At 42.4% G+C, this 27905-nt stretch overlaps 1 protein-coding gene across 1 annotated transcript in view; it reads left to right on the top strand.

The window, feature by feature from the left end:
- Window positions 1-11527: 11527 nt before the first annotated feature.
- vipr2 (vasoactive intestinal peptide receptor 2) overlaps window positions 11528-27905 on the top strand; it is a 68031-nt gene continuing 51653 nt past the window's right edge. Inside the window, exon 1 of the mRNA XM_085377181.1 lies at window positions 11528-11738. Within this exon, the coding sequence (XP_085233307.1) occupies window positions 11688-11738 (51 nt within the window). The 5' untranslated portion in view covers window positions 11528-11687. The remainder of the gene's footprint in view (window positions 11739-27905) is intronic.

Genomic DNA, 27905 nt, shown 5'->3' with positions numbered 1-27905 from the left:
CTTTCGGTTCCATTATGTATAAAATATCTGGCTCAAAATCAAAAGTTAATTCTGTCTCCCATCATGCAACTGGGCTTAAAATCTACTCCGTCTCCATGTCTGTCTGCCTCATATCCTAGTATGTCAGGTTATAGCAACTACAGAAATACTCTGATGATTCTGCTGTTTGATGTATTAGTGATGGGCAGGAGGAGAACAGAGCACTAATGGTTGATTTTGTGGAGTGGTGTGGGAGAAATCATTTCCTTCTGAATGTGAGAAAGACCTGAGAGAGCGACTGACTTCAAGAAGTACAGCTACACGGCCCATGTGTCTCCTGAGGGAGGATGTTGGTGGTGTGAAGGAGTACAAGTACCCACAGACACTACAGTACAGGCTGAACTGAAGTGGATCAACACAGAGGCAGTATACAAGGAGGGGCTCAGCTTTCCTAAGGAAGCTGAGATCCTTCAGCTTCAGCAGCAGAATGATGGAGAGTTTCTATCAGTCAGCTGTGGCAGGTGCAGTGTACTTAGCTGTGGTCTGCTGGGAGAACAGCAGCAGAGCAGGAAACACCAACAGAATGAATAAACTAATTAGGAAGTCCAGCTCTGTGACTGGCTGTAAACTGGACTTTCAGTGGCGGAGGGGAATGTGTGTGTGTTCTGTTGTGCTTGCCAGTCTTCTAGACCGGATAACAAGAATGTTCTCCATGACTAAGAGGAGGAGCTCCTTTTACACATCACAGCAACCAAGCTGGACCGGCATAGCAGTCAATACGTAAGCATATAACAGGTTTGTTGTTGTAGGAAGGCCTCGGTACGACACAGACCAGACGTCACTGCACTTGGAGTGCGAGTTTTCCTTTGTTTCAAATTCAAATTCAAATTTTATTTGTCACGTACACAGTCATACACAGTACGATATGTAGTGAAATGCTTGGACAACTGCTCGTGACCTAAAGAGAACAAAAAAGGAAAAGGCTATGAATAAGATAGGAAATAAATATGAAAAATTAAAAAGGGTAAATTTAACTAGGAAGGAATAAAATATAAATTAAGGTTAAAAATGAAATAACTGTACAACACAAATTAGAATGAAGGGTAAATTTAACTGGGAAGAATAAGATAAAGATAAATATATAAATTAAAGTTGAAAATAAAATAACTGTACAACAAAATACACAATACACAATATAGAACTATATAAGAATGTATGAAGAAATCTAAATATAAATAAATATATACACAATAACAGCAGCTGTACAAGTATTAACCGGAAATGAAGAATATAGTGACCAGTGTTGTGCAAAACCAAAGTCCAGAAAGTCCAGTGTGTGTGTAAGAACCATATGTGTGGGTCAGTACTGTGTGGTGGTGTGATTGAGAGACCGTATCGCCTGCGGGAAGAAGCTCCTCCTCAGTCTCTCTGTGTTGGTCTTCAGGGAGCGGAATCGCTTTCCTGACCTCAACAGAGAGAACAGTCTGTTGTTGGGATGGCTGAGGTCCTTCACGATCTTCCTGGCCTTGGTCCAGCACCGCCTGCTGTAGATTGAGTGCAGGTCAGGGAGCTCGGAGCGGATGGTGCGCTCAGCTGACCGCACAACCCTCTGTAGAGCTCGTCTGTCCTGCATGGTGCTGTTCCCGAACCAGGTTAAGATGTTTCCCGCCAGGATGCTCTCTATGGTGCACGAGTAAAAGTTCCTGAGCACCTTGGAGGGCAGTTGGAAGTCTCTCAAGCGTCTGAGGTGGTAGAGACGCTGACGGGCCTTTTTCACCACGGTGTTGATGTGACAGGACCATGACAGGTCCTGCGTGATGTGAACTCCGAGGTATTTGAAGCTGTCCACTCTCTCCACTGGGCACTCGTTGATGACGGGGGTCTGGTAGTTCCTCTCCTGCTTAGTGCTGAAGTCCACTATCAGCTCCTTTGTCTTACTGACGTTTAGAAGGAGGTTGTTCCTCTGGCACCAGTTCTCCAGATTCCTAATCTCCTTCAGGTAGGCCATCTCGTTGTTATCAGAGATCAGGCCCACCACGACGGTGTCGTCAGCAAACTTGATGATGGTGGTGGAGCTGGTAGTGGCCACACAGTCATATGTGTACAAAGAGTACAGCAGGGGGCTCCAGTGCTGAGAGTGGTGGAGGCTGAGACATGTCCGCCCATCCTTACTGCCTGTGGTCTGCCAGTTAGGAAGTTGGAGATCCACTGACACATAGATGAGCTGAGTCCCAGATGCTCCAGCTTGGTGGTGAGTGTGGAGGGAATTATGGTGTTAAATGCAGAGCTGTAGTCTATGAAGAGCATTTTAACATAATTCCCCCTTCTAGTGTCCAAGTGAGTGAGTGATGTGTGGAGGAGATGAGAGATGGCATCGTCTGTGGAACGATTTGGACGGTAAGCGAACTGTAGTGGGTCCAGTGTGTCTGGTAGTGAAGAAATGATGAAGTCTCTGACCAGGTGTTCAAAGCACTTCATCACTACTGAGGTGAGGGCTACAGGGCGATAGTCATTGAGAGAAGCAGGGTGGGGTTTCTTCGGGACAGGAACAATGATGGACTCTTTGAAGCATGTGGGGATCACCGACTGAGATAAAGAGATGTTGAATATCTCAGTGAACACAGGAGCTAGCTGGTATGCGCAGTCTCTTAGGATACGACCTGGGATGCCGTCTGGTCCTGCTGCTTTCCTGGTGTTCACTCTCTTGAAGGCTCTCCTTACTTCATGCTCGGAGATGACGAGCACGTTTCCGGTGCTGGCAGTATCTTCCTGTCTGCAGCCGTTAGCGCCGCTAACACTAGCATTGTTGGAGACCTTAGCTGCAGCCTCGAAGCGAGCATAGAAAGTGTTCAGCTCGTCTGCCAGAGTCACGGCCGCGTTCGTCATACCGGTTGTTGGTGCTTTATAGTCCGTTATTGTCCTTAGTCCCCGCCACAGGCTCCTAGAGTCACTCTGTTGGAGTTGTGACTCTAGTTTCCTCCCGTAGCGCTGCTTCGCCTCTTTCACCGCCCTCCGCACGTTATATGACGCGGCTTTGTACGGGTCCATGTCCCCCGTCATGAGTCCCGTGTTGTAGGCAGCGGTGCGGGATCTCAGAGCGTCGCGGATGGTTTTATCCACCCACGGCTTCTGGTTGGGAAACGTTGTGATAGTCTTTGTCTCCACGGTATCATCCGCTAGTTTCCCGATGAATCCCACAACCGCTTCCGTAAACACGTTGACGTCATCGTCGGAGCTGTTTCTGAACATGCCCCAGTCTGCGTCATCGAGTGCGTCCTGTAACGCGGCCACCGATTGATCCGTCCAGCGCGCGACCTTCCTCTGAACCGGAACTTCCTGTTTCAGCCTTTGTTTGTATTTTGGCATGAGGAAGATGGCGGCGTGATCAGATTTGCCAAACGGGGGGCGGGATTGTGCCTTGTAGCCGTCCTTGACCGTAGTGTAGCAGTGGTCCAGTGTCCTTTCACCCCTGGTGGGGCAGGTGATGTGTTGATAAAAGTTCGGCGCTGCGCGTTTGAGGTTGGCGCTATTAAAGTCCCCCGTCACAATAAGCGCAGCGTCCCGGTGTTGTGTCTGGTGCTGTGTGAGTGCCTCATGCAGCTCGCATAAGGCGGTGACCGTGTCCGCTTGTGGTGGAATATAAACGGCACTTACAATGACCGATGTAAATTCCCGAGGTAGATAAAAAGGACGACACATGATGGACAGTAGTTCCAGATTTGGTGTGCAGGAGCGTGTGAGAGGAACAACGTTCGCACTGTTGCACCAGTTGTTGTTCACCATTAAACACACGCCGCCTCCCCTTGACTTCCCCGAGTCCCGTGTCCTGTCCATGCGGTGAACCGAGAAGAACTCGGCCGGCTGGATGGCGTGGTCCGGCACCGCTGGGTTCAGCCATGTCTCGGTGAAGCAGAGGAGATTGCAGTCCCGAATGTCTCTCTGGAACTTTATCCTGGCCCTGAGGTCGTCAAGCTTGTTCTCCAGTGACTGGACGTTGGCGAGCAGGATGCTAGGCAGAGGTGTGCGGTGTGCACGAGCTCTCAGCCTGTTCCTGACGCCGGCTCGCTTACCTCTAGGCCGCCGCCGCTTCCCTTTGTTCTCCCTCGAGATCTCACTCGGCCAGCTCGGATCCGGAGTTAAAAACTTCGAATTGTGAGTACATTGTATACCAAGAGAAACAAGAGTGTCACTGTCATACCTAATGTACCCAATGGTGATGATTTTGCCGATTTAGAAACGCTGAAAACTAACTTAAAAAACAAAGACAAAGAAAAAGTGGTCGGAGCAGTCGTGACGGCAGCCGACCTCACCGGCGCCATCTTTAATATCTTTAATGTTTATATGTATATATGTGTATATATATATTTAAATATATATATGTGTGTGTATGTATATACAGAACAGAGGCTGTTTCAGCCACGTCAGCTCGGCTTAGCCGGCTCCTTTTCTGCTGCTCCAGCTCAGCTCAGCTCAGCTCAGCTCTCCTTGACCGATCCCAGAGGACCACTGAAACAGGGAAAGCATGATTACACAACTGACAGCAGCTGCCATGCCAGTCTATAAAATCATCTGCTTGTATGTAATAAATGATGATAATGACTGTGATTGTTATTATTATTGTTATTATTATTATCTCACATTTTTTATTTTGCTCTGGATCCACTTTCTGGTAAGAACTACAGTTGTTAATGTTATTTGTTGTTAATGTTTATTTTCTGACTCGTGTCCTCTGGCATGAGTGTCAAGAGGATGTTAATTATTATTAAAGCCATCTGCTACACAAAACCGATGAAGCCAAAATTACTTCTTGGAAACAGTAAAATTGGTTGCTGTCGTTTTAACCTATGGGGGTCATTACACTATCTGGGACGGTCATTTGTTCCTGGCTGTTACAAAATGAGGAAAACACGTCCATCCCAATTACAGTATACAGTGAAGAACACTCAATATTTGAAGTTAAAGTTTAACCATATTAATAAAGTTTCAAAAATTATTTTTCTCCCAGAGTTTATTAGTTTTCAGTTTTTCTGCTGAATGTCAAACTCTGTATTTAGAGTACTTATTTTTTATTTCAGTGATTATCATATCACTGAGCATATGTATTAGCCATACCTATGTAGAGAATGTGACCACTCCAATCATTAGTAGCATAGAAAATATGGCAACAAGCAACCTACAACTGGAAAGACATTTTATTGCAGCAGATATAGAAATTAACCTTAGACATGCAGAAAATTGACATTTCTTTTATATTTGAGGTAATAAAAAAACACATGCAGCTGATCCAGGGTGATACATGTTAATAAATTATTTAGTTTCCTCTTGCTGAAATACACTGCGACATTTGTTCTCGCCCAAATTGCCATTTTGCTATTATGATTAATTTCTCAAACCCTCTGGTGGTGGGGTATAAATCCATGTACCTTCATGGGAGGGTCAGAGGCACCAAACTAATTTCACTTAAAAGGTCAGAGCTGTAGTAATCTGAGTCAGGCGGTGTATATGACGTTAGCTACGGTCTCGACCCACTTCTAACACTGGAAAAACAAACGCTGCAATTATAAAGGAGCTGTTTACAGAACATGAATGAAAAGTATCCTCCTCTTATACTCAGAAACATCCACATTTCCATGGTGGAAACCAACATAACAAGCGACCAGTAGGGACGGGTTGGTGCTCCCCGTTCACATTGCCATTTTGACTGTGGTTCTTTTTGTGCCATGGCTTTCAAGCAATTTGTCTCTCGCTCATGCTTCGCGTGTGCCTGTTTTCTGTATTATGGCTCAGCTTGCTGCCTGTGAACTTCTTTTCTACCAAAACCATCCTTTGTTGTGCATTTGGGTCTGACAAGGGGGAGCAAGAGCAGACACTGAAATGGGCAGTATGAGATGCACTGGGGGAGACGTGCTGATACCACTCTGAGCAGATTGCTCATAGTCATTTTCTATCTTTCTCAGCTGACAAAAAAGGGGGATGACATTTTTAATATTTTGCAGAAAAGGCTAAATGTAAACACAAGATCCATCCATCTATCCATCCATCCAGTAGAAGTAAAAGTAGGATGAGAGCATTACAAGTTGTTATGAGGAAGATGAATGGATGTAATGAGACTTTGCAGTTTGGTAGGATCACACTATCCTCTTCACATGTGAACAAGCAGGCCCCAGTTTGACCCATTGTTCTGCTTAGCCTGTTGTGTGTCACACAACATCTTTCTATAGCTCTGATTGTATTCACAGCACAAAAATGTGATGGGGATGAAAAGATGCCTGATTGCAAGTGTCACTGTTGTAATGGTAGTGAGAGAAGTGGGGGACCTGTGAATTGCACTTCACAGTGGGCACTGAGGACCAATTAATTACAAATATAAACAAAAAACTCCAAACGGTTTCAGTGTTCACAGTTCACTTCAAGTCTTTATTTAAAGACAAGCGAACGCTGAATGTTACATAATTTGTGAATAAGGAAGGTTGAAGGGTCGCAACCTCTTTGTTAGGAGGTCATTGATTGATATACAAAGTACTCGCCACTGAATATTGCGTCTTCTATCAAGAGTCAGTGTTGTTCTTTTTCTGTGTTTTTCTGAACCAAAACTTTTCTTTGTTTCTAATAAACAAAGAAAAAAAAGAGGGAATGAACTGATGTTCCTGAGGTCAGGGGGTCAGGAATTTTTCTCACCCCACATGCCACTGCCATTCTTGTTCACAGCCTTGTTACTTCCTGGATCGATCACTGCAACTCTCTTCTTTTTGGTCTTACTCTAAACTCCATCCACAAGCTCCAACGTGTCCAGAACACTGCTGCTCGTATTATGACCAGGACCCCTTCTATCATCACATCCCTCCTGTCCTGCAGCAGCTTCATTGGCTCCGGGTCAAATATTGCATCAATTTCAAAATACTCTTGTACACATTTAAGGCTATTCATCATCTCTCCCCTCCATATCTCTCTGATCTGGTTCAGATCACCGCTTCATCTCAGTGTCTCAGATCTTCTTCTCTTTCTCTCTCTGTCCCCTCTCCCCATTTTGCCACTATGGGGTGCAGGGCATTCAGCTGCTCTGCTCCTTGACTCTGGAATTCCCTACCTCCTGATTTAAGAAATATCTCTTCCTTCTCTCTCTTTAAGTCCCAACTCAAAAATCACTGGTTCAAAATAACTCATCCCACATAACCTCTCCACTCTTGTTTTAAATTAGTTTTATGTCTTACGCTTTTATGATTGTGAAAACTGCTTGCTTTTATGTGCTTTTATTATTCTGCTGTGTACAGTGTCCTTGAGTGTTTTGAAAGGCACTTTCAAATAAAATTTATTGTTATTATTACTATTACTATTATTGTCGTTGTTGTTGTTATTATTATTACCTCTTAGTTTTTTTTCTTGTGCACTTTGAAGGCAGCCAGATTTAGACTAAAGCTCTTTTTTCCCCACTTGGTAACAGCAGAAAGAACAAACACAGTATTCTTATTTTTAAGTGGGCATTTGTGATGCTTATTGATATCATATTTATTGGAACACCACTCTTTAATGATGATAGTAATCTACACAAAGAAAGAGGTGAGGTGAGGTAATATATGGGCCAAGAATACACTGCTTTAATGCTGAAGACAGCGGTTAACAGTATTTAGTTAGTTTTGGGATGGGACAAACCATTACCAAGGTGCTGCTGCAGCACCGTAGACTTAAATAAATGATTCCAGAGGTCAGAACTAAGATGAAAATTGTAGTAGTAAAGGATACAAACTTTGTGGGAGCATCATTTGTGAGATGATGACAAAGTTGTTTAATCACTACCCAGTGCAGCTGTGAGTCTGTGTGTGAATTGAAAATGTATTATATAAAAACATCCATTCACTGCAGTGGAAACAGACGCAAATATAAGAAAAAGACATAAGAGCTGTTTGATGAACAAACTGTTCCCTGCTGTTAGAAACAGTCGATATAATAAAAGCTGTCAAATTCAAGTAATTCATTCTCACAATGTGGATTTTTTAATAGTATAATTTGGAAGAAAGGAATTTGCTAAAGAACAGACACGAATTAAAATAGTCTGCTTACTTAATTATCCAATGTCTTTGTTGTGAATTTAAAACTTTTTATTCTGGAGTCAGTCCAAATTATTTTCAAAGCCTTCTACTAAGCAGCCAAGTCAATATTTCTAACATTGAGTCATTTGGATGGCAGAAGAATTAATGTTTGGGATTAGGTCCAGTTATCTAAAGTTGGGTGAGTGGGTGAGTTTAATCCATATCGGGAGAAATGGTGTTCCTGAAAAGGTGAATGTCAGGGAGTGATCAGGGGTTGTTGGAGTCAATAGAGATACCAGGAGAAATAGACTTACACACAGGGAACATGCGATGAGAGCAAGACTAACAACTAGCCCATTTACCACTCTGAGAGAGCTGATAGCTCCGCCCATGTGGGGCGGGGATGACGGCTGCCTTTTACCCACAGATCGAGGGTTCCTGTGACAGAGTGTGCGTGTGTTACTTTCACAAGGAAAAAAATGGTACACTACTCAAGTGTCATGTTCCGCGAGAGCATCTGGATTTTTTCAGGTGTGCGAGAGATTGCTGGTTCATCCTCCAATGTGGGGTTTTTGGCGCCTCACCTGCTCCTCACCCAGGAACAACCAGAAGGAGGATTTTTAAACCAGCACTGTCTGCTTCTCATCACCAGTTGGTCTTACTACCTCTGGTAGTAATTTGGTTTCCCAGTGTTGAGTTCCATGGTCCTCTGTCCTGTATCTAATACTGCTCTCTGTCCTCAGTTCCTACCAGATTCTCCTCCTGTCAGTGCTGGTCCGAATTGCTCCAACTACTACAGTCAGATATCAAACTAAGGACTTCCATACTGACCTCATATTCACCTGACTGCCCTTCTGTGTATCGCCACTCCTCTGAGACTGGATATCCTCCTTCACTGTGCTCACCCTACTGGACACTCTCAGAGACACCTACCCCAGGATTCACCACCTGCAGTCTGCAAGTAAGCACACCCCACGGCAGTACCTACTCACCTCTGGTCATTCTCTTGCCTTCCTGCCCAGTAACCTCCCTCTCCTCTGTTGCAGAGCTCCCAGTTACTTTGCTCTCTGTGCACTCCCTGTGTTTTAGTGTTTCTCCGCTTTCAACCTTCCTCGGCTGTAGGTCCCCTGTTTAAGTTTCAGTTTCTAACCATGTTCTTGTTCAAATTCCCAATTATTAAATAAACCTTGTAAATAGTTCAACTCGTGTATTGAGTCTGCTTTTGGGTCCCATTCTCAAATTTCCACCAGTTCATGACATCAATAAAATAGAGTAGAATAGCTATTTATTCCGCTCCACACCAACTGTACTAGAATAATATATATATGTATGATGTGCTGTAGTACTGGTAGCATGAAAAGGTTGCAAAGGTACGCCACCTCCTTCAGGATGGTACATCCATATGAACAGAAGGAGCAGTACGTACAAAACACCCTCCAGTGGACTACTAACATGCATGTGTCTGACCAAGCAGTCATAAACTGACTCCATGACAGTGACACGACTGAGGACCTTTAGTGCTGTGGTGCGCTCACAACCCAGTGCTGTTCAGCTCTGCCATAACTTTCAGCAAGGTTCAGAGCTGGCAAACCATTCAGATGCTTGATGACCCCCCCATGTTTGATTGAGCATGAGCTTAATTACAGGCATTTTAACTTGTGACAAAATGTACTTGTGCCCCTTCGTCACAGGTTAGCGAGTTAGTGAAGAGTAGTGCTATATACAACTTTTTATGAATGTGATTAATTCTTTATGGGTTTCATGATATTCTGGTACTCACAATTTAAAAATGAAATATCGACATCATATGATTAACATAAATATGATAATAGTGCACATAACGCAGTGGCAGGAATTATTTTCTTAACACTGCAAAATAGGCTCTTATCAAACTTAGGGTCATGGGGGGAGTTGTTGCTTATTCCAGCTGTCATAGAGTTAGAGGCAGGGTACATCCTGGACAGGTCACCAGTCCATCACAGGCCTAACACAAAGGGACAGAAAACCAAGATGCATGTCCTCCTTTGGACAGAGAATGTGAAAAATAGAACGAGGAAACGGTTATGTAAGCTAATGGTCAGTGGACATTAAATCACAGTATATCAGAACAGTTAGCTGCCAGCCGGTGGCCTTGTACCCGAACTCTCTCTGCCTCCTCCTCCATGTGTTTCAGTCGACATCGCATTGATGGCAGGTGTTACGTTTTGTGGAGCTTCTGTTATGAGTTCAACTGTTTTCCTTAGAATTCTCTATTACCTGTGATTCTCTCTGTAATTGTACACTTTGGGAACGCCATGTTTATGTGTTTTATTTTCTGCACCTATATTTGAGTGTATTTCATTAAAGACAGAAAACAAACAGTAAATGGAATAAAATTTGAATACTACTTTTTAGATGTCATAAACTCACTGCCATTTCATTAGGTATACCTGTTCAGCTCCTCGTTAGCAAATATCTGATGACACAATTACACGGCAACAACTCAAGATGACCTGCTAAAGTTCAAACTGGGCATCAGAATGGTTAAAAACGGTGATTCAAGTGACTTTGGATGTGGCATAGCGACTGATACCAGTGGGGCTGATCTAAGTATTTTAAAAATCTGATTGGACTTCCTGACTTCCAGAGATCCTCAGGATTTTCTATACAGGCGCTGTGGAGAGCATCCTCACAGAGAACATCACCATCACATCCTGGTTTGGGAACAGCTGTGCTAAGGACCAAAAAGCTCCTCAGAAAGTGATCTGTACAGCAGAACGCTGCTGCAGGATTGCTCTCCCCCCACTTCAGGACACCTACACCAGGAGATGCCAGAGAGCACCCATCCCATCCTGTCAACCAACTGTTCCAACTTCCTCAATCCGGTATAAGGTTCCGCATCCGATTAATGTTGGCGTGTTAGACTGAAGGCTGAAGTTTACTTTGTTAGTTATAAATATGTGACAGTGCATTTGAGCTCCTATTACAGAGTAGCGAGTAGTGTAACAAATTACTTACTTAACTTTTATGTAACTTTTTGGAGTAACAACCCCAATGCTGATGATTGGGTACGCATCTTCTGATGGCTGCCTGCAATTGCATGCGGCATCATGTCACAAAGGTGGAACCGCCTCAAACTGATTTCTTGAACATGACTCAAATGGCCTCCACAGTCACCAGATCTCAATCCAATTAAGGAACTTTGGGATGTGGAGGAACAGGAGATTCTCATCACTGGTGTGATATGATCTCATCAATATAGACCAAGAAGAATTAAAGCAAAAGGGGGTATAGCACAGTAATGTGTAAATAATGAAGTGGCATTTAAGTGTATGTGACATTTTTTTGATTATGAGAAAAGCTTTTGCCGTGAGAATCAGATATTGTGACACTATTGTCTTTTATTTTGAAAGCCCGTACCGGAAATGTGATTCCATGCGATTGTGAACTTGACAGTAGAAGTCAGCTGCGGGTAAATGATCTGTCCGCACATTCAGCTCAGTGGAAGCGAGCAGCGTGGTTAGAGGACACCGCAGACTGGGCTCTTTTTCTCTCGATATCGTTCATGGAATAAAAAAAATGTTTAAAGTTTTTTTTGTTTTTTTACCCGGATCAAAACTCTTAACAGGAGTTTAAATGAAGTGTTTTAACCCAAATTCCTCCTGTTAGGACAGCTCACTGGCTTCCAGCTGAGGAGTAAACATGAAAAGTTTGCTCTTTGTCACCTTGTGTCTGTCAACCTGTCCGCTCACGGTGAGTCTTTTTTTCTGTAGTGCTTCTAAATGATTCAGAAAACCGTTCACATACTGAAGACTTCCGCGATATAAGAAATTACACTGAGTATTCCCACATTAACAGCTGATGCTTATATTTTATTATTGCACTCTTTGATGCTGATTAGCCTTCTGGTGGAGGAAAAGTTTGCGGTCACATTTCGCTGATAACATTGTTGTTATTAGATGTTCTTAAAGTTGTATGACAGGTTATCCTTCGTGGTATTTTGTTGCCTTTTGCTGAGCGTGATGATTCGTGATTGTAAAGTTACGGTGTCAGCTTCATTCATTGGTCTGTTCAATGTCACGAAGAGGTGTGAGAACGGTCACCAGCGCTCTAAGAGCTGAAGAATTATTTTCAGTTGAAATTATCTTTTGACTTGTTCACTGATGGGTAATTACTCATCGATTATTTCTCTAACTGCACCAATTAGTGGGGAGGAAGTCCGAACTGACATTACAGTAGTACGATTTGATACTTGTTTGATATTGAAACAAGAAAAGCGAGTGTTTTATGATGAACTTCTCTTTAACCTTTGACGTTTGATGTGTTAAGCTTTTTATTTTTTAATTTTGTGGAGTTTTTATGCCTTTACGTTTCCTTCAATGAATTTATATTTTCACAAGTTTTAGACAAAACAATTTCTTTGAAATAAGGTGGTTTCAGCTCAAATGAAGAATAATGTGACATTAAATCGATTTTATGCTCAGTAAGGTCATTGTGTTTAACCCGAGGTAATAAAATCTGCTTCTTAAAGCTCAAACGATGATAAATGAATTGGCTGATGAACTGAGTTGGTATATTTTCATAGATTAACCATTAAATAACATTTCTTTTTTTTTTTTTTTTTTTTTTTGGCCTGTCCCGTTTGGCTCTTTTGCCCTCAGAATTGTTGTCTAAAGGCAAACAAAGATGCCCAACGGATTTACTTTACCAAACTGACCATCCCAGCCTTGCTGTAATGGTCCATTTGATTCACCTTTTATTGTTTATTTTATTTTCACTTACTGAATACGGGACAGACTTGACTGGGGGAAAGAAGGGGAGAAAGAAAGAGGGAAAGAGAAACAGCTGAGAAGAGGGACGGGGGAGAAGGGCAAAAGACAAAAACCAACAGAACGGGCAGAGAAAAAAAAATGCATATATCAATCACCTGGATCACCTGCTGAGAAAGAAAAAAGAAAGCAAGCAGAAGAGAACAAGAGTAATAGAATAAACAACATCACAATGATATATGGGAATATGACAGTAAATACTAAATGTTAAACATTATTGTGCAGCACATAAGATCAACAGAACACAGTGTGCTTTGAGGTAGGAGCCAAAAAGGGTGTAGTTTGTGGGTGTGATCACCCGTGTGTACACCTGTGAGCATGGACGCGCTTGTTTTTTGTTTTTTTAAAAGGTTCCTTCATGTAATAATCTGCTAGAGGGTGTGGGGGGGCCACAGCCCCGTCCTCCAGGGCGTGAAGCAGGTGTGGAGGAGATCAAAACTCCAGACATCCAGAGGCCCCCAGAACACAAGAGACCAAGGAAGACCAACAGAGGGGCAGCTGCGCCACTGTCCTGGAAAGAGCTGAGGAGAGTCCCAGATGAGGGCTCACTCAGCAGCCGCGGAGCAGAAGCCAGGGGGAGTTGCAGTGACGCGCCCGTGAGCTCCGCCGGCAGCCAGCTGCGCCTGAGTGACCGAGCCCCAGGCCGAGAGGCCGGGGGCACCCCACCTCCGAAGTGGCCCGAGCGAGCCCCAGGCTCCAGGCCCCGACAAGCGGCCGCCAAGGAGTGAGCCGGTGTGTACCTGGACGCCCATCCCCGGACACAAAGAACCACCAACGCACCGATGTCTGAGGGGGTCCGCCACTGGCAGGGGAAGTGGTGGTAGGGGGAGATAGGCCTCCATACCTTGGAGGGCCTAAGATGTCCCCAGAGAGGTGGCGCCTGACACCCAACCTGACATATAGACACAGACATACAGGCACACACAGATACAAACATCCATTCCCACCCTCATGCTCTCATATGCACTTACTCCACACTCAACCAACGTGGAGACAGACATAAAGAGACGCTGTACACACGATCACACTCCCCAAGCGTACTCTACAAACCGGGTCTAGGTGCCCTTGCCCCTGGAGGGGGGGAACTGCACCCAGACCCAGGTGGTGTTACCCTTTTCCCTGCGGTGGGGGGAGGCAGACCGCCCCGACTCCGCAGCAGCAGGGAGGCCCCACACTCCAGACCGCAGTCGGACGGCCAACTCCTCCTAGCCCCCCCGCTCCATTAAATAACATTTCTGATGATGATAGCAGGTAATGTGAGTATTTGCTGGGTTAGTGACAGATTTCATGAAGTCATTTTTTTTAAATAGAAGTGTGCTGGGTTTTTCTAATTAGTAGTTAATTGGCAAAAAATCTGATCAGGAATCTGGGGAATTATTAATAAATATTAATATTTGCAGACTTCTTCCTAGCAAAAATGATTAATCGTGCTTTTATGGGCATTTAATAATTAGAATAATCATTAATTGTAGCTTTAAACCTCATATCTGCTGAAGCTGTTTTGTAGAGTTTCATTAATGAAGATAATTTGTAGACATAATCTCTCACTTCATGTTGTTCTTTCTGAGGAATCCTCCAGATATTAACCCACTTTTTTTGCCTCTCATACATTATCTGCCCTTCTGTGTGGATCCACCCCGCAGGATAAACAGTGGAAGTGCGCTCTCGCTCTTTTCCCAGCAGCCCCCTCCTCCTTTGACTAAAAGCAGATGGAGCTGTAAAAATGTTCACATCACACAAAACAAATGCCACAGTTTAATCATCTGACAGACAAATGCTGCCACTCCAAATACACAACAGCTCCTCTCGCTGGGTTTTAGCTTCAACCTCTGATGGCTTTTAACGTGAATTTAGTTTGTTTTATTCTTGCGTCCTCACAATAATGAGTCCAAATAGAGTCACTGGAGCTTGGTCTAAATCAGTGTAGCTTTTCTCTAAATATGCAAACCTTATATTTATACATTACTGTGGGTGACTGATGTTATACATGACAGCTGAAAATGCAGCGATGCATTTAATGTATTTGGTGGGTTTTGAGCAAGTCTGTTGTTTTTTGCTTATAGAAACAGGATTTTTTGCATCAGTGCAATTTTGCATTTTCCTTCCCTTAAATAGACAAAAACCTCCTGCTTTAGCCATCATGAACTAGAGATCCAGGATATGTACTGCATCATAAAACATGTTGTCTGAGTTTAACTGGATCAGATTCATTTCAGTCTGATTTGGATTTGTGAAGCTGCAATTTGATTCTGAATAAATTGTTGACATAAAGCTGATTCTTGAGTCATAAATGGAGGGATGCACAACTTTCATGGTCTTACTTTAGTGTGCCAAACGAGTATCAGATGAAATATACTTAAACAAACCAGTAAATTGTGCTCATTCTTTCAGGGCTTTTGAGAAAACATTTTCATTTTTCATTCCACTTATTTACAGTTTGAACATTATGTTCACACTAAGAATACTCTCTGTTTTCACCCAATGTCTCCAGCTGTGGAGAATGACCTTGATGTTGCCAGGATAACTGTCCACAACTCTGCATGTGGTGCAGGTTGTTTTGGTAGCATTCAGGAAATAAGGCTAATCTCACAAAAACAAGAGGTGATATAAAGTCAATTTAATCCACTTAGATTAAAAAAGTGAGCTATAAAGATTTTTTTGAAATGATTCATAATTTATTAATTAAAGTTTTTCCCCCCCTTATCCATATGTTCTGGATGTGCCCTAGCCTTGAAGGATTCTGGACAGACATATTTCAAACCTTATCCCTAATTCTTGGATACCATATGGATCCTAATCCATTAGTTGTGCTTTTTGGCACCAGTGGGGAGGCTGATGCAAGGTTGACCTCGTCACAGTGTGGCACACTCTCTTTTGCCTCTCTTCTGGCTAGATGTGCGATCCTACTAAGATGGATGGGTGCTCCTTTGCCCACCCATGCTCAATGGCTGAGGGACCTTATGTACTATCTGAGCCTTGAAAAGATCTGTTATGCGATTAGTAATACCAGTGATAAGTTTTTTTGTGGGGACAATTCCTGAAGAACTTGTGAACCGACCTCCAGCATTTCTCAGTAAATCACCCCCAATACTGATAATGTAGATTTTCTTTCCTTTTTTTTCTCTTTTTTTTTATATTTATTTGTGTGTTTGTTTTATTTTGTTCTGTTTTGTCCTGTTGTATTTGTGGCGGTGTTTCTTGTTTTGGTTTTTGTTTTCTCAACCTGGCTTCAGGGATGGGGCTACTGTGTGGTATGGGTAGGGGGTAAACTGATAAAAGCAATTAAAAGATATGTGAATGCGTCATTAATCTGTATTCTATTATGTCAGCTCAAACAATCATTGAAATCTACTTGCTTGTCGTGTAATAATTCTGTTTGTATCTCTTTTTCTTTGTTGCTTCAATCTAATAAAAATATCTCTGAGAAAATAAAAAGATTTAATTATCAGTTAAAATCAATCAGTCTGGTATCACCTAATGCCAAAGTTTTTCTAGTTCCACTTCTAAAAGTGATGGTTATCTTCTTTCATATACAGTAAACTAAAGTGGATTGAAAATTATAATTGGATTAATGATTAATCAGTATATGAGCCACTAATGGAATATTCCTGGTTGTAGCTCTAATAAGAGTTTATATGTAACTGAAGCTACAGATATCAACCTCACGAATGCTTTTCTCCTTCTGAGTAAAAATCAGTTCCTTTGAAGTAAATATGTTGGTTGTATGGATGTTAGGTTTGTACAGAATATACTGTGAGCAGATAAACACGGACATCAGCAGTGGGAAAAGAAAGTAAAAACAAGAAGCTGACATCAACTTAGAATCAATACACCAACGTGACAGATGGAAAATTCAAGAGAATAATAAAGAGTTGATGAGGTAGTATTTCCTACATTTCCTCATACTGTGCGTGTCTCTCAGTAGCCTCAATGCACGAGAGAACAGCAGGGACTCAGGTGTGAAGGCCACAGTGGTATATTAAGCTCATCTGTCTGGACTGCAACATGACTGGATCCAACCAGGGATATTTACCCTGGGGTGCAAAAAGTCGTGCTATAGTCTGATGAGAGTTCATCCTCGTAGCAGAGGACTCATTTAGAAAACTTTTGCACTGCAGGTTTTCAAACTTCATCTCATTTCTGTTGACATTCTTTTATATTATTAGGAAAAAAACACAAACACAAAACATCAGGGAATTTTTTTAATGCTGGGTGAGCAAGTAATGTTTGGATATATCCAGCTCTAATACGCCCATACTTTGCAGAGAAAAGCCGTAGAAGACTAGATCAAAGCCCACACTGTTTGAGTGACAGATGGTGTTTGGCAAGCGTGGAGCAGAAACATAATGAAGCTTGTAAAGATGGAAGCTGAAGATGAAAATAAAAAAAAATATCACAAGCTTCTTTCTTTGGGATAATTTCTCAGAGCTAATTAAGAAACTAAGGAACGTGGGGAATAAAGTATCAGAACTGAAATCCCTCGCTGGTGTTTTATGTGAAGCTGATTTTCCCTCAATCAGCTTTCACAGAATCTTTTGACCGAATAATGCAGTTTTTTCCAAGCCGCCGGCGTGTCTCACAAGATGTCCTTTGGTCGTGGCACATGACACACTGGGTTAGCGCTGTAAGACGTGCCTGTCACTCCCAAGTCTGTCAGTTTTCTGTGTGCAGGGATGCTATTATTGAAGTGTTTTAATCCAGTCCACAATCTTTTATCAATCTAACCCAAATGAAGTAGCTTTTAGTCAAAAAACCTAATAAAGTGCATTTCAGCACCTAACCATCAAGGAGCACCTTTCATTACCTAAACATAAGCAGTGAGCGAAGGTAAAAAGTGAGTGAAAATGAAATGAATAATGAGAGAGGAAAACATAAACAAAACAAGATGCAAAACTGATAAACCTGCATGTTATGCCATTGCAGCGTCCCAAAGCAGACTTTGTAGGTCTCCAAAAAAATGCAGTGGTTATCTCTGCGTGACAGATAAGCTGTGGCCAGTACGGTACGTTAATTCAAAATCTTTTTTTGTGACTTTTGGGAAAACAGAATTGTGTTTGGACTGTGTGTTTGGATTTTTTTCCTTTTTGATAATGGCAAACTAATAAAGCTGTATGATGAAAACAGTCTGCTGTTTATGTCTTATAGCTTGCTGAAAGGTCGGACTTCCAGCTGCGGGCTTATTCACGTACTTCTAAGTGGATGTTTCTCAGAGTTGTAGCAACAGAACATGAGAGAATTGGTCCGGCTTCCAAGAAGCAAGATTACATGGCACATAGTGCTGTCTGGAGGGGAAGGGAAAGATTAAATGTTTCTTCAGCCAGTATTGAAAGTGTCCCAGGCTGAGCAGTGATGGAAAGGGCTAACACATGATCTGGAGGCAGCAGACACCTGTTGTGCTGCTTTGTCCAGGTCATGCTATGGGGCTCTATACATCATCAAATCACTTGTATTCCAACAATGAACAATAATTTCTAGCATTGTAATAAGAGAGATAATCGGTTGTGCATTATATGGCAAGGATTTCTCTGAGTCCTTGATGGAGTAACCCTGTAATACTGTTCCACATGCCGTCACTCCTGAGCCATTTCAAGTACAAGAACTCCCGTTCCTTAAAGTCTGGCTTCAAAGGGCCGCTCACAAGATCGTCCAGAATGAGGACGACCGTATGGAGCTGACAATTTGTCCTTAAGTAAATATGTACTTCAAGTCAAAGGCGATCGTGTCGCGTGACTGTTCGATGCCACTCGCATTGCTCGGCACTGATTCCTGTGTCCACCACCTCGCTCAGCAGTGAACATGCACACGAGTTCTGGACGGATTTATACTCTCAACCTAGAGAGCTCAAATACACCTTTGAAAAACTGCAGAAGCTGTTCACGGAGATCGAACCAAAGAAAATGACACAAACCCAGGATCAGCCAAAGAGACATCTTTTTTTTGTCTTTTATAGCTTATTTGTATTATATTCCTTTAATTTAGGTAGCCATGTTTGCGTAGTGTTAGAAATGTTAATGTTAATAGCTGTTACATTACCAGTCTAATGTTTAAATGTGAGAAGTTCAAAAATATGCTGAATTGAATTGTTTAGAAAGAGGGGTTTGGTGGGGGTTGGGAAGGGAAAGCTTTTTGCTTCATTTTGTCTGGTGTGTTTTTTTTCTTTAACTTATCAATTGTTATACTTTTAACTGTTGTAAATAGCAGAGTTCAGTGCTTTATGTTGTAAAAATGCACCATATTACATTTGGTTCTTCAAAGGAGAATTTTTCTTTGCATCTCGCAAATTCATTGTGACAAAATCTGGGTTCACCTTAAAGAAATTGGCTTTCTTTGTAAAACTATAGCTTTTGTTTGTGGTGAATTTTTTAAGGAATAAAATAGATTTTTGTGAAGATTTGTTGAGCAACATTTTATATCAGAACACGTCTAAAGGACAAATGTATTTGTAACTCATTCAATTTACCAAAGTGAATTTTTTTTTTAAATTATCTTTTTGTTTTTTCAATGTACATTAATAATTCTGAATAAAATAAATATTTTTTGACTTATTTTAAATAGAAATTTAGAGTTTCAATCAAATCAGAATTTTAGTCTGAGTAAAACTAACACATTTATCAAATTAGAGTAATTTGGTTCAAAGTAACATTATTTTCATTGTGGTATAAATCCCAAACCAAACAAAAAGCAGAGATTAATAGACTCCTTACATTATATGTTTAAATCAACTTCCAACAAAAAGAAAAGAGAGACACAGACTGCAATTTATTTAAATAAAGATTATTAGTACAGTTTCATATTTTCTGGACATATCAGAAATACTATTTCTGCAAGTGTTAAAATATTTTTCTTTTCCCTTGTTCTTTATTGGGGGCTGCAAATATTCATTTTAGCTGTTCAGCTCCAGATTGGTGGGGAACCTCACGACACCCTGTGAGTGATTTACTGCCAGCTTCAGTACAAAGGAACTAAAAGCAAGTGAACAGGCTTTGTAGATCAGCTCAGCCTGTACTTAAGAGTCAGATATTGCTCAGACCTCATACCGCACTTTATCGCACCTAATGTGTTCATTTGAAAGATCGACTGTCAGAAAGAGTTATACTGAGTGATTAATAATAAGCATTTCTAGTCAAGACTCAATTCGCAGGTCATAATTTGAATTTTAACATTAACAGTTTTAACAGTTCATTATTTTACAGACTGACATTTGACAGTTAAAAATAATTTCATTTTATTTGGACCTGACACATTTCCTACTAATGTGACTTTTGTGACTCTACGGGAAATTTGCACTCGCTACTACCACAGAGATCAGAGGAACAACAAATCACAGTAACAGCCTGTATCTGTATCATGATCCTGCATTTAGTCACTAGCATATACAATACTGTATATACTTATATATACAGTATTGTATATATGATGCTATACTTATATTTTGCTAATTCCCCAGAACACACAAAGCACTAGTACTGTGAACAGCATGGTTTAGACAAGGCAGCAAAAAAGGCGACTGCAACTCTGGTGAGAATAATCCACGCCTGAAAGTGTTCCACTGTGCGTTTTTCTATCCAGGTATGCTTTTACTGTATTATCAGTGTGTTTGGGATCATGCTGAAAAATGAAGGCTTTCCTGATGGTATTGTATGCTGAATCAAAATCTGTGTCCATAATTCCATTGATTTTGACAAGATCATTGTTAAACACTTCCTGACTATTGTTGCTGACCACGTGCATCCATTTATGACGAGAGTGTACTCATTTTCAGACAGCTGCTAATGCACTGTATCAAACAGGTTTTATGAACATGGTTATGAGTTCATTGTCCTTAACAATCACAGGATCTCACTCTAACAGAGCCCCTGTGGGAGGTGGTGGAACTGGAAATAAGCAGCATGCACATTGACAATAGCATCACATGCTATTGTCAATATGAACCAAAATCTTTCAGGATACTTTTCAACACCTTGTTGAATCTATGCCATAAAGAGTTAAGGGAGTTGCAAAGCTGTGCATAGATAAGGAGAGGTTGAGTGAGACATTCAGCTGGATCAATCAGACTGTTCTCTTCTAGTCAATTTTAGGGAAACTCCAAGACCAAAATAAAACATTTTGTCCTTCGACACAGCTGGGATTACTCTCATCTACATATACATGAGATCAAAAGATCCCACTCTTTGCAGCAAAAGTTTTCCCCCCTCACTTGGCAGTATCCTGAGGTACACTGTGTTTCAAGACTTACTGCCCTTCTACCTCTGTCCTCTGTGTCTAACCATCCTTTACAGTTTTCTCTTTAGTTTCATTAACTACAGTTGACCTTCAAATGCAAATGATTTGAGATAACTCTTTCTACAGGCTAATCATCATAGACAGGCTAATACACGTGAACAAATGTAAATGTATGAGTATTTATGCTTCATGCAAATGGAAGAAATTCAAGAGTCCCATTTCCTGGTACTCTTGGGTCACTTGTTTAGTCTGCACCATGGCTTGAATTACAGCATTTTAACCTGCCAAAATTAATAAAACCAAGCAGACAAATAAACTCCTGGCATGTGAGCGCAGAAACTGATACATCATAAAATATGTTTTATTTTGTACTTCAAATGTATAAACGAACCGCACTACAGATGTGAATGTGATCCAAAAGAATCCAGTAGGCTCACGCTGTTTTTTTTTGAGCATTGACCTCAAAAGCACGCTCATGTTCTTCACAAAGTGTGTGTTATTTATTGTGAATGGCAAATGACAGTCCTAAGCACCTGCTGTATGTGATCACCTATGCAGTGAGCTGGCAGGGCTGATCGAGGACATAGGGCGAATAAGAGCCCACCTCCAGGGGGATCAGCAAGTTTCAGCATCCACAAAACCCACACCCCACCCACAATGCTGTGCTCTCAGTGCTGTCATAAAATAATTGATCCAATTAGATCTTTAATATCCATGAATTCAAGCATCTCTTTTCAACAACCAGCAATGAAAGCATCAGTAAAGAAGGTGTATATACAAGCCCGACTCCCACTGTAGCAGTAAGAAAACCTACACACTCCTCTGAAAAAGTACAAACACAACAAAAACAAAAAATAATAATAAAAAAAAAGCTCTTTAAGAGGAGACAGAAAAACTGCTCTAAGCCTTTTTTTCTCCCCAAACACCCCCCACAAGATTCAAGTATGGCTTTGATGTTTCATCAGCATAACATCTCACTGAACATATCTAAAAATACAAACTGCTGCAGAATTGTGAATTCAAACTTTGTGGGTGTAACATGTTTCCAACTTGTGTTTTACAAAGCAGCCAACTTGAAAACAATTAAAATGCCATTTTTGGCACTCAACAGCCTTTAAATGACTCAACATTATCAGTACAGCACACTAAGTGATACACAGTACTGTATAAAACAGCAAAATTAAGATTAGTAGACATAAATGATAAGACTGGGTCCTTCTTCAAACCCAAGAACTTTCTGTTACTGTTAGTTTGGAGGTTGCAGTTCATCAGAGAACCCTCACTTCAACTAGTCGCAGCAGATGGCCCCGCCCCTCCCTGAGCCTGGTTCTGCTGGAGGTTTCTTCCTGTTAAAAGGGAGTTTGCCTACTGGGGTCAGCCGGGGAGCTGGCCCCAGGGAGGGGTCACTTGCCCCTCCCTTCCTTCCCTCCCCATCTCCAGCTGCCTCCCTCTTCCCGCTCCACCACAACCACAGGACCTTGGAGTAGGGGTATGTCACCAGGGTGCAGAGGAGGCCCCCCCCCGTCCCCTTCTGGCTGCCTCTGCCTCAATTTTATCCCACAACTTAGACATTCACATTACTCACATTCTCATTACACATACATATAGGATCTTGGGGGTGGGCACGATACACGGAGTCCAAAGTACCATCAGGGTGTACACCTCACCCCTGGCGTCGTTGCCCACCTCTCAATGTTAAATACATGTAGACATTGAGGGCCAGCAGGAGGGACCATGCGCTTACCTGCTGCTCTCTGGCAGGTAGCTCCATGCCCTCCTGGGTTTTAAATGCACCTTAGAACACACATGCATCAACACTACAATGAGCGGGTGGAGGGAGGTTTGGAGTCTTCTCTCACCCCCATTCTCTGCGACCTGCTGGAGCGGGGGGGCTAGGAGGAGGAGTTGGCCGTCCGACTGCGGTCTGGAGTGTGGGGCCTCCCTGCTGCTGCGGAGTCGGGGCGGTCTGCCTCCCCCCACCGCAGGGAAAAGGGTAACACCACCTGGGTCTGGGTGCAGTTCCCCCCCTCCAGGGGCAAGGGTACCTAGACCCGGTTTGTAGAGTACGCTTGGGGAGTGTGATCGTGTGTACAGCGTCTCTTTATGTCTGTCTCCACGTTGGTTGAGTGTGGAGTAAGTGCATGTGAGAGCATGAGGGTGGGAATGGATGTTTGTATATGTGTGTGCCTGTATGTCTGTGTCTATATGTCAGGTTGGGTGTCAGGCGCCACCTCTCTGGGGACATCTTAGGCCCTCCAAGGTATGGAGGCCTATCTCCCCCTACCACCACTTCCCCTGCCAGTGGCGGACTGCCTCAGACATCGGTGCGTTGGTGGTTCTTTGTGTCCAGGGATGGGCGTCCAGGTACACACCGGCTCACTCCTTGGCGGCCGCTTGTCGGGGCCTGGAGCCTGGGGCTCGCTCGGGCCACTTCGGAGGTGGGGTGCCCCCGGCCTCTCGGCCTGGGGCTCGGTCACTCAGGCACGGCTGGCTGCCGGCGGAGCTCACGGGCGCGTCACTGCAACTCCCCCTGGGACAGTGGCGCGGCTGCCCCTCTGTTGGTCTTCCTTGGTCTCTTGTGTTCTGGGGGCCTCTGGATGTCTGGAGTTTTGATCTCCTCCACACCTGCTTCATGCCCTGGAGGACGGGGCTGTGGCCCCCCCACACCCTCTAGCAGATCATTACATGAAGGAACCTTTTAAAAAACAAAAAACAAGCGCGCCCATGCTCACAGGTGTACACAGGGGTGATCACACCCACAAACTACACCCTTTTTGGCTCCTACCTCAAAGCACACTGTGTTCTGTTGATCTTATGTGCTGCACAATAATGTTTAACATTTAGTATTTACTGTCATAGTCCCATATATCATTGTGATGCTGTTTATTCTATTACTCTTGTTCTCCTCTGCTTGCTTTCTTTTTTCTTTCTCAGCAGGTGACCCAGGTGATTGATATATGCATTTTTTTTCTTTTTCTTTTTTTTTTCTTGTTCTGCTCATTCTGTTGGTTTTTGGTTTTTGCCCTTCTCCCCCGTCCCTCTTCTCAGTTGTTTCTCTTTCCCTCTTTCTTTCTCCCCTTCTTTCCCCCAGTCAAGTCTGTCCCGTATTCAGTAAGTGAAAATAAAATAAACAATAAAAGGTGAATCAAATGGACCATTATGGCAAGGCTGGGATGGTCAATTTGGTAAAGTAAATCCGTTGGGCATCTTTCTTTGCCTTTAGACAACAATTCTGATGGCAAAAGAGCCAAACGGGACAGGCGCAAAAAAAAAAGAAAAAAAAGGGAGTTTGTTCTTCCCAATGTCGCCAAAGTGCTTTCTCATAGGGGTTCATGTGAATGTTGGGTTTTTCCCTGTATGCATTATTGTAGGGTCTACCTGACAATTTTAAAGGGCCTTGAGTCGACTGTTGTGGTTTGGTGCTGTATAAATAAAACTGAACTGAACTGAATCAGAGAAGAAGCTTGTTTGTGCAAACAAGTGGAGCACCTGCTGTTGAAATTGATTGTTATAGACAGCGATAACATTCATTCACCTCAACTTACATTAACATCATACTTCTTTTTATACATCTATTTAATGGAGTTTGGGAATTGGTTGATGGGAATTTCTTTTTAGGACATCAGAGGTTAGCTGAACAGTGGTTAGCACTATTGCCTCACAGCAAGGAGGTCCAAAGTTAGTTGGATCAGGTTAGTTGGTGATCCTAAATTCGCCGTAGGTGTGAGTGTGATTGCAACTGTGGATGGCTTGAAGCTTGTGACAGACTGGTGGCCTGTCCAGGGGGTACCCTGCCTCTTGCCCTGTGGCAGCTGGGATAGGCTCCAGCTCTCCCCTCAACTCTGAATTGGTTAAGTGGAAGAGAATGGATGGATGAATTGATGAAGGTGAGCGTGAGATGATCCACGGGTTGATTTTCGCTGTGGCTTCTACCACCAGGAGTCATTCTCTACTGATGAAACAGCAGGGATGCTGAAAAATTGAGAAAATGTTGCAGAATGAGTAAAGAAAAAGTGTGAGATTAGTTTGGGAGCGTGCATTATGAAAAAACTATCACCCTTAAGAGGAAGTGACATCAGCTGTACCAGTAGTGATGTCACTGAATCACAGTGAACCTCTTTCACCTAGAGTGCTGAATTATTTAGCAAATATATTCTTTTATAAAAGTGTAACTGTCTCCTTATCACTGTTATCTTTTTAAAATATAGTTGAGTGCTTTGTCTCTAAGAAATGAAAACCTAGAGCATCTAAACCTCAGAGCAGTGCACACAAGAGTCCACTAAGCGGATGCTGTAAGCTGCGCCTTAATTATTGGTGCTTAGGTGATAATTGAGGTGCTTGGTGGTCTTTTCAGAGAGGCAAACCGGATGACTCACTAGTGACTCATGATCCGATCATGTAGCAGTGAAAACAGAAAGCTGCAGCTGCTCTTTCTTATATGGAAATGTATTGACATTTTACTGCCAGGCTGTGTAGCGATAGCGGATCCTGTTGTCAGCGCGCCGCGTTTGACTCTGTTTTCTCTTCAGTAGAGAAATAGCAGAATTGTGTTCCACCTTTGGGATCATAAACCTCTTTTATGTTTTCCACGGTTGTTGAGATAAAGAAGAAAATATTTTTGTAAGGTGTCACAAAGCGAAAGTGTGGTGTGACATTTAAATGAAATTGTAACATTTACAGTTTGGAGACAGAAGATACAAAGAGATGCATTAAAACGAATAGTGTTTTCAGGTATTTGTGGTTCCACATATTGAAGCTTTTTTTGATCTGGTGACACGGAGCAGGTAATTTCACAAATGGGGAAAGTCGCAGTGAATAACTCAACGATGTAGAAGGTGGACTTGTAGGTATCAGTTTAGGTATTTTATTAGCAAATCAGACGATGGGCAACAAGGTCTTACTGTGGAAAAGTCTGAGGCAGGCAGGTTAATTTCCAGTGAAGAGATTTTCAGGAGGTCTGGCTTTCTGGCTGGCTGGGTGACATATGAGAGGAATCTGGGGCACAGGAGGAGAGGCGCATGGAAATGATAGGAACAAGCCACGAAGTAAGGAAGCCTTTACTCATAGAGCCTGAGCGTGCTGTTGATATACACTCACACAGGAGGAGCGAGCACAGCAAAACACTGTGCATGCACTAGCTTTTCACGGTGCCTGTCAATATGCGGTGCAAATAGGCATCATATAAAGTGAAGGAGGCTTTCATTAGGCTGAAAAGAAAATGAAAAGAGCAAAGAGGTAAAAAGAGAGGCCGGATCAGCGATTGCTGGATCACTGGTGTTGGACGATGTGGCTGCTGATAGCAGGATGAATTCTTGAGTGGAAGGAGTCATACTTTGTGCTCAGATTCACTCGATTGTTTAAAAATTGATGCGACGGCGCTTTCAAGTAAAGAAACAGAAAGACAATGACCCAAAACATAACTGGAAGCAACTTAAGAGCTTTTTTTAAGACCAAAAAGACCAAAGGTTTGCATCAAAACCGAGACTTTCGTGACATCCATGGTTTATAGAGTTCAGTCACTGATGACAAAAAAGATTTCAAAATGCTTTTCTTGTGTTTCACTTTGGACCCAGTGAAAGTTGCATCACTTTTAAAAGGTTATAATTCATAACTGTCACTGCGCCGATTTTGGCAGACCCTTGAATTGAAGCTAAATCTTTGCACTTCAATCACAGCTTGATTGCTTAATTTCGTATTCATAGCGCGCTACAAAGAGGGGAAATTGTTAATACTGGGTCGTAGCTGGAAAGACTTTACAAAGCACAAAAATGACTTTAGAAACAGTGAAAGTTTTAGAAGACACAGACTATGTGCGTTTGATGTGAGGTTGTGTTTTGCCAGAAATTCGTTCTCTGTTTGGTTTATCCATTTGTCCACCCCTTCTGTTCAGTGTCTCTGACTAAGGTTCAAGTTGGAAGGTCTCTGTCATAGTTTTATTTCTTTTTCTTTTAAAAATCAGTAAAATGCAACATTTTACATTCAGTGGAACAGTAGTTGGAAAACCTGCAGGTGAGATAATAGAAAGTCTTTTCTGCTCTTCTTGATCCCTCAGACGATTCTTCAAAACTTATCTCAAACAATTAATATGGTCAGAAAACCCTTAATTTAGTGGCGTTTGAAGTGATTCACCCTTCTTTTAATCTCATTGTAGAGAACTGTTTGTTGTCTTTGTATTTGGGCCACAGCTGAGCAGTGAGGCATAGCCCATTATGAAAAAGCATAGTGCTGTAATTCCTCCCCCTGCTTTAAGCTGGGTTGTTTCCTTCTCCGTGAAACACCACCTTGAATCTACACCAGCATATGAAATGCACTATTTGTCTCGCCTTGTACTTTTTTTGACCCGCACTTGCTTTTGCGCTGTGAGCGTTGCAGTCTATTTTTTTAATCTGGTTTAAAATTCAACTGTAAACCAGGCTGGATAAGAGCATCTGTTAAATAGAACTAAATAGGATCAACACTGTTTATTGTCCCAAACACATTTTTTTCCTGCTTTTGTTCTCAGTAATACTCTCAGTTAGAGGATAATATCAGAACAGAATCGCAATCCATGGTCTGAATCACAGTTCTCCTCACAGATTTGGTGCATATCATGTGATCACATTGTTAGTTGCCTGGATCCAAAGCCTGTCACTACTACTCAAAGTTAAAGGTCCAAGTCACAAATCTCTGGGGTCTTTCCTCGTCCTCCTCGTGTCTGTGTGGGTTCACTCTGGTTGCTTTCGCTTCTTCCCACAGTCTATAGACATGCACGAGGTGCTCATTGGTGATTGGCCACAGTGTGTCTCTTGACTTGTCCAAGGTGTATCCTGCCTCTTGCCAAATGAAAGCTGGGATAAGCTGCCAGGCCCCTGAACTAGACAAACAGATG

This window comes from Diplotaxodon limnothrissa, linkage group LG18 (assembly GCF_057381915.1).
Source record: "Diplotaxodon limnothrissa isolate DT_005_m linkage group LG18, D_limnothrissa_male_GT1.1, whole genome shotgun sequence".
NCBI classification, from domain to species: domain Eukaryota; kingdom Metazoa; phylum Chordata; class Actinopteri; order Cichliformes; family Cichlidae; genus Diplotaxodon; species Diplotaxodon limnothrissa.
The sequence above is the reverse complement of the archived record's forward strand: the minus strand, read 5'-3'. Positions and strand labels throughout refer to the sequence as shown.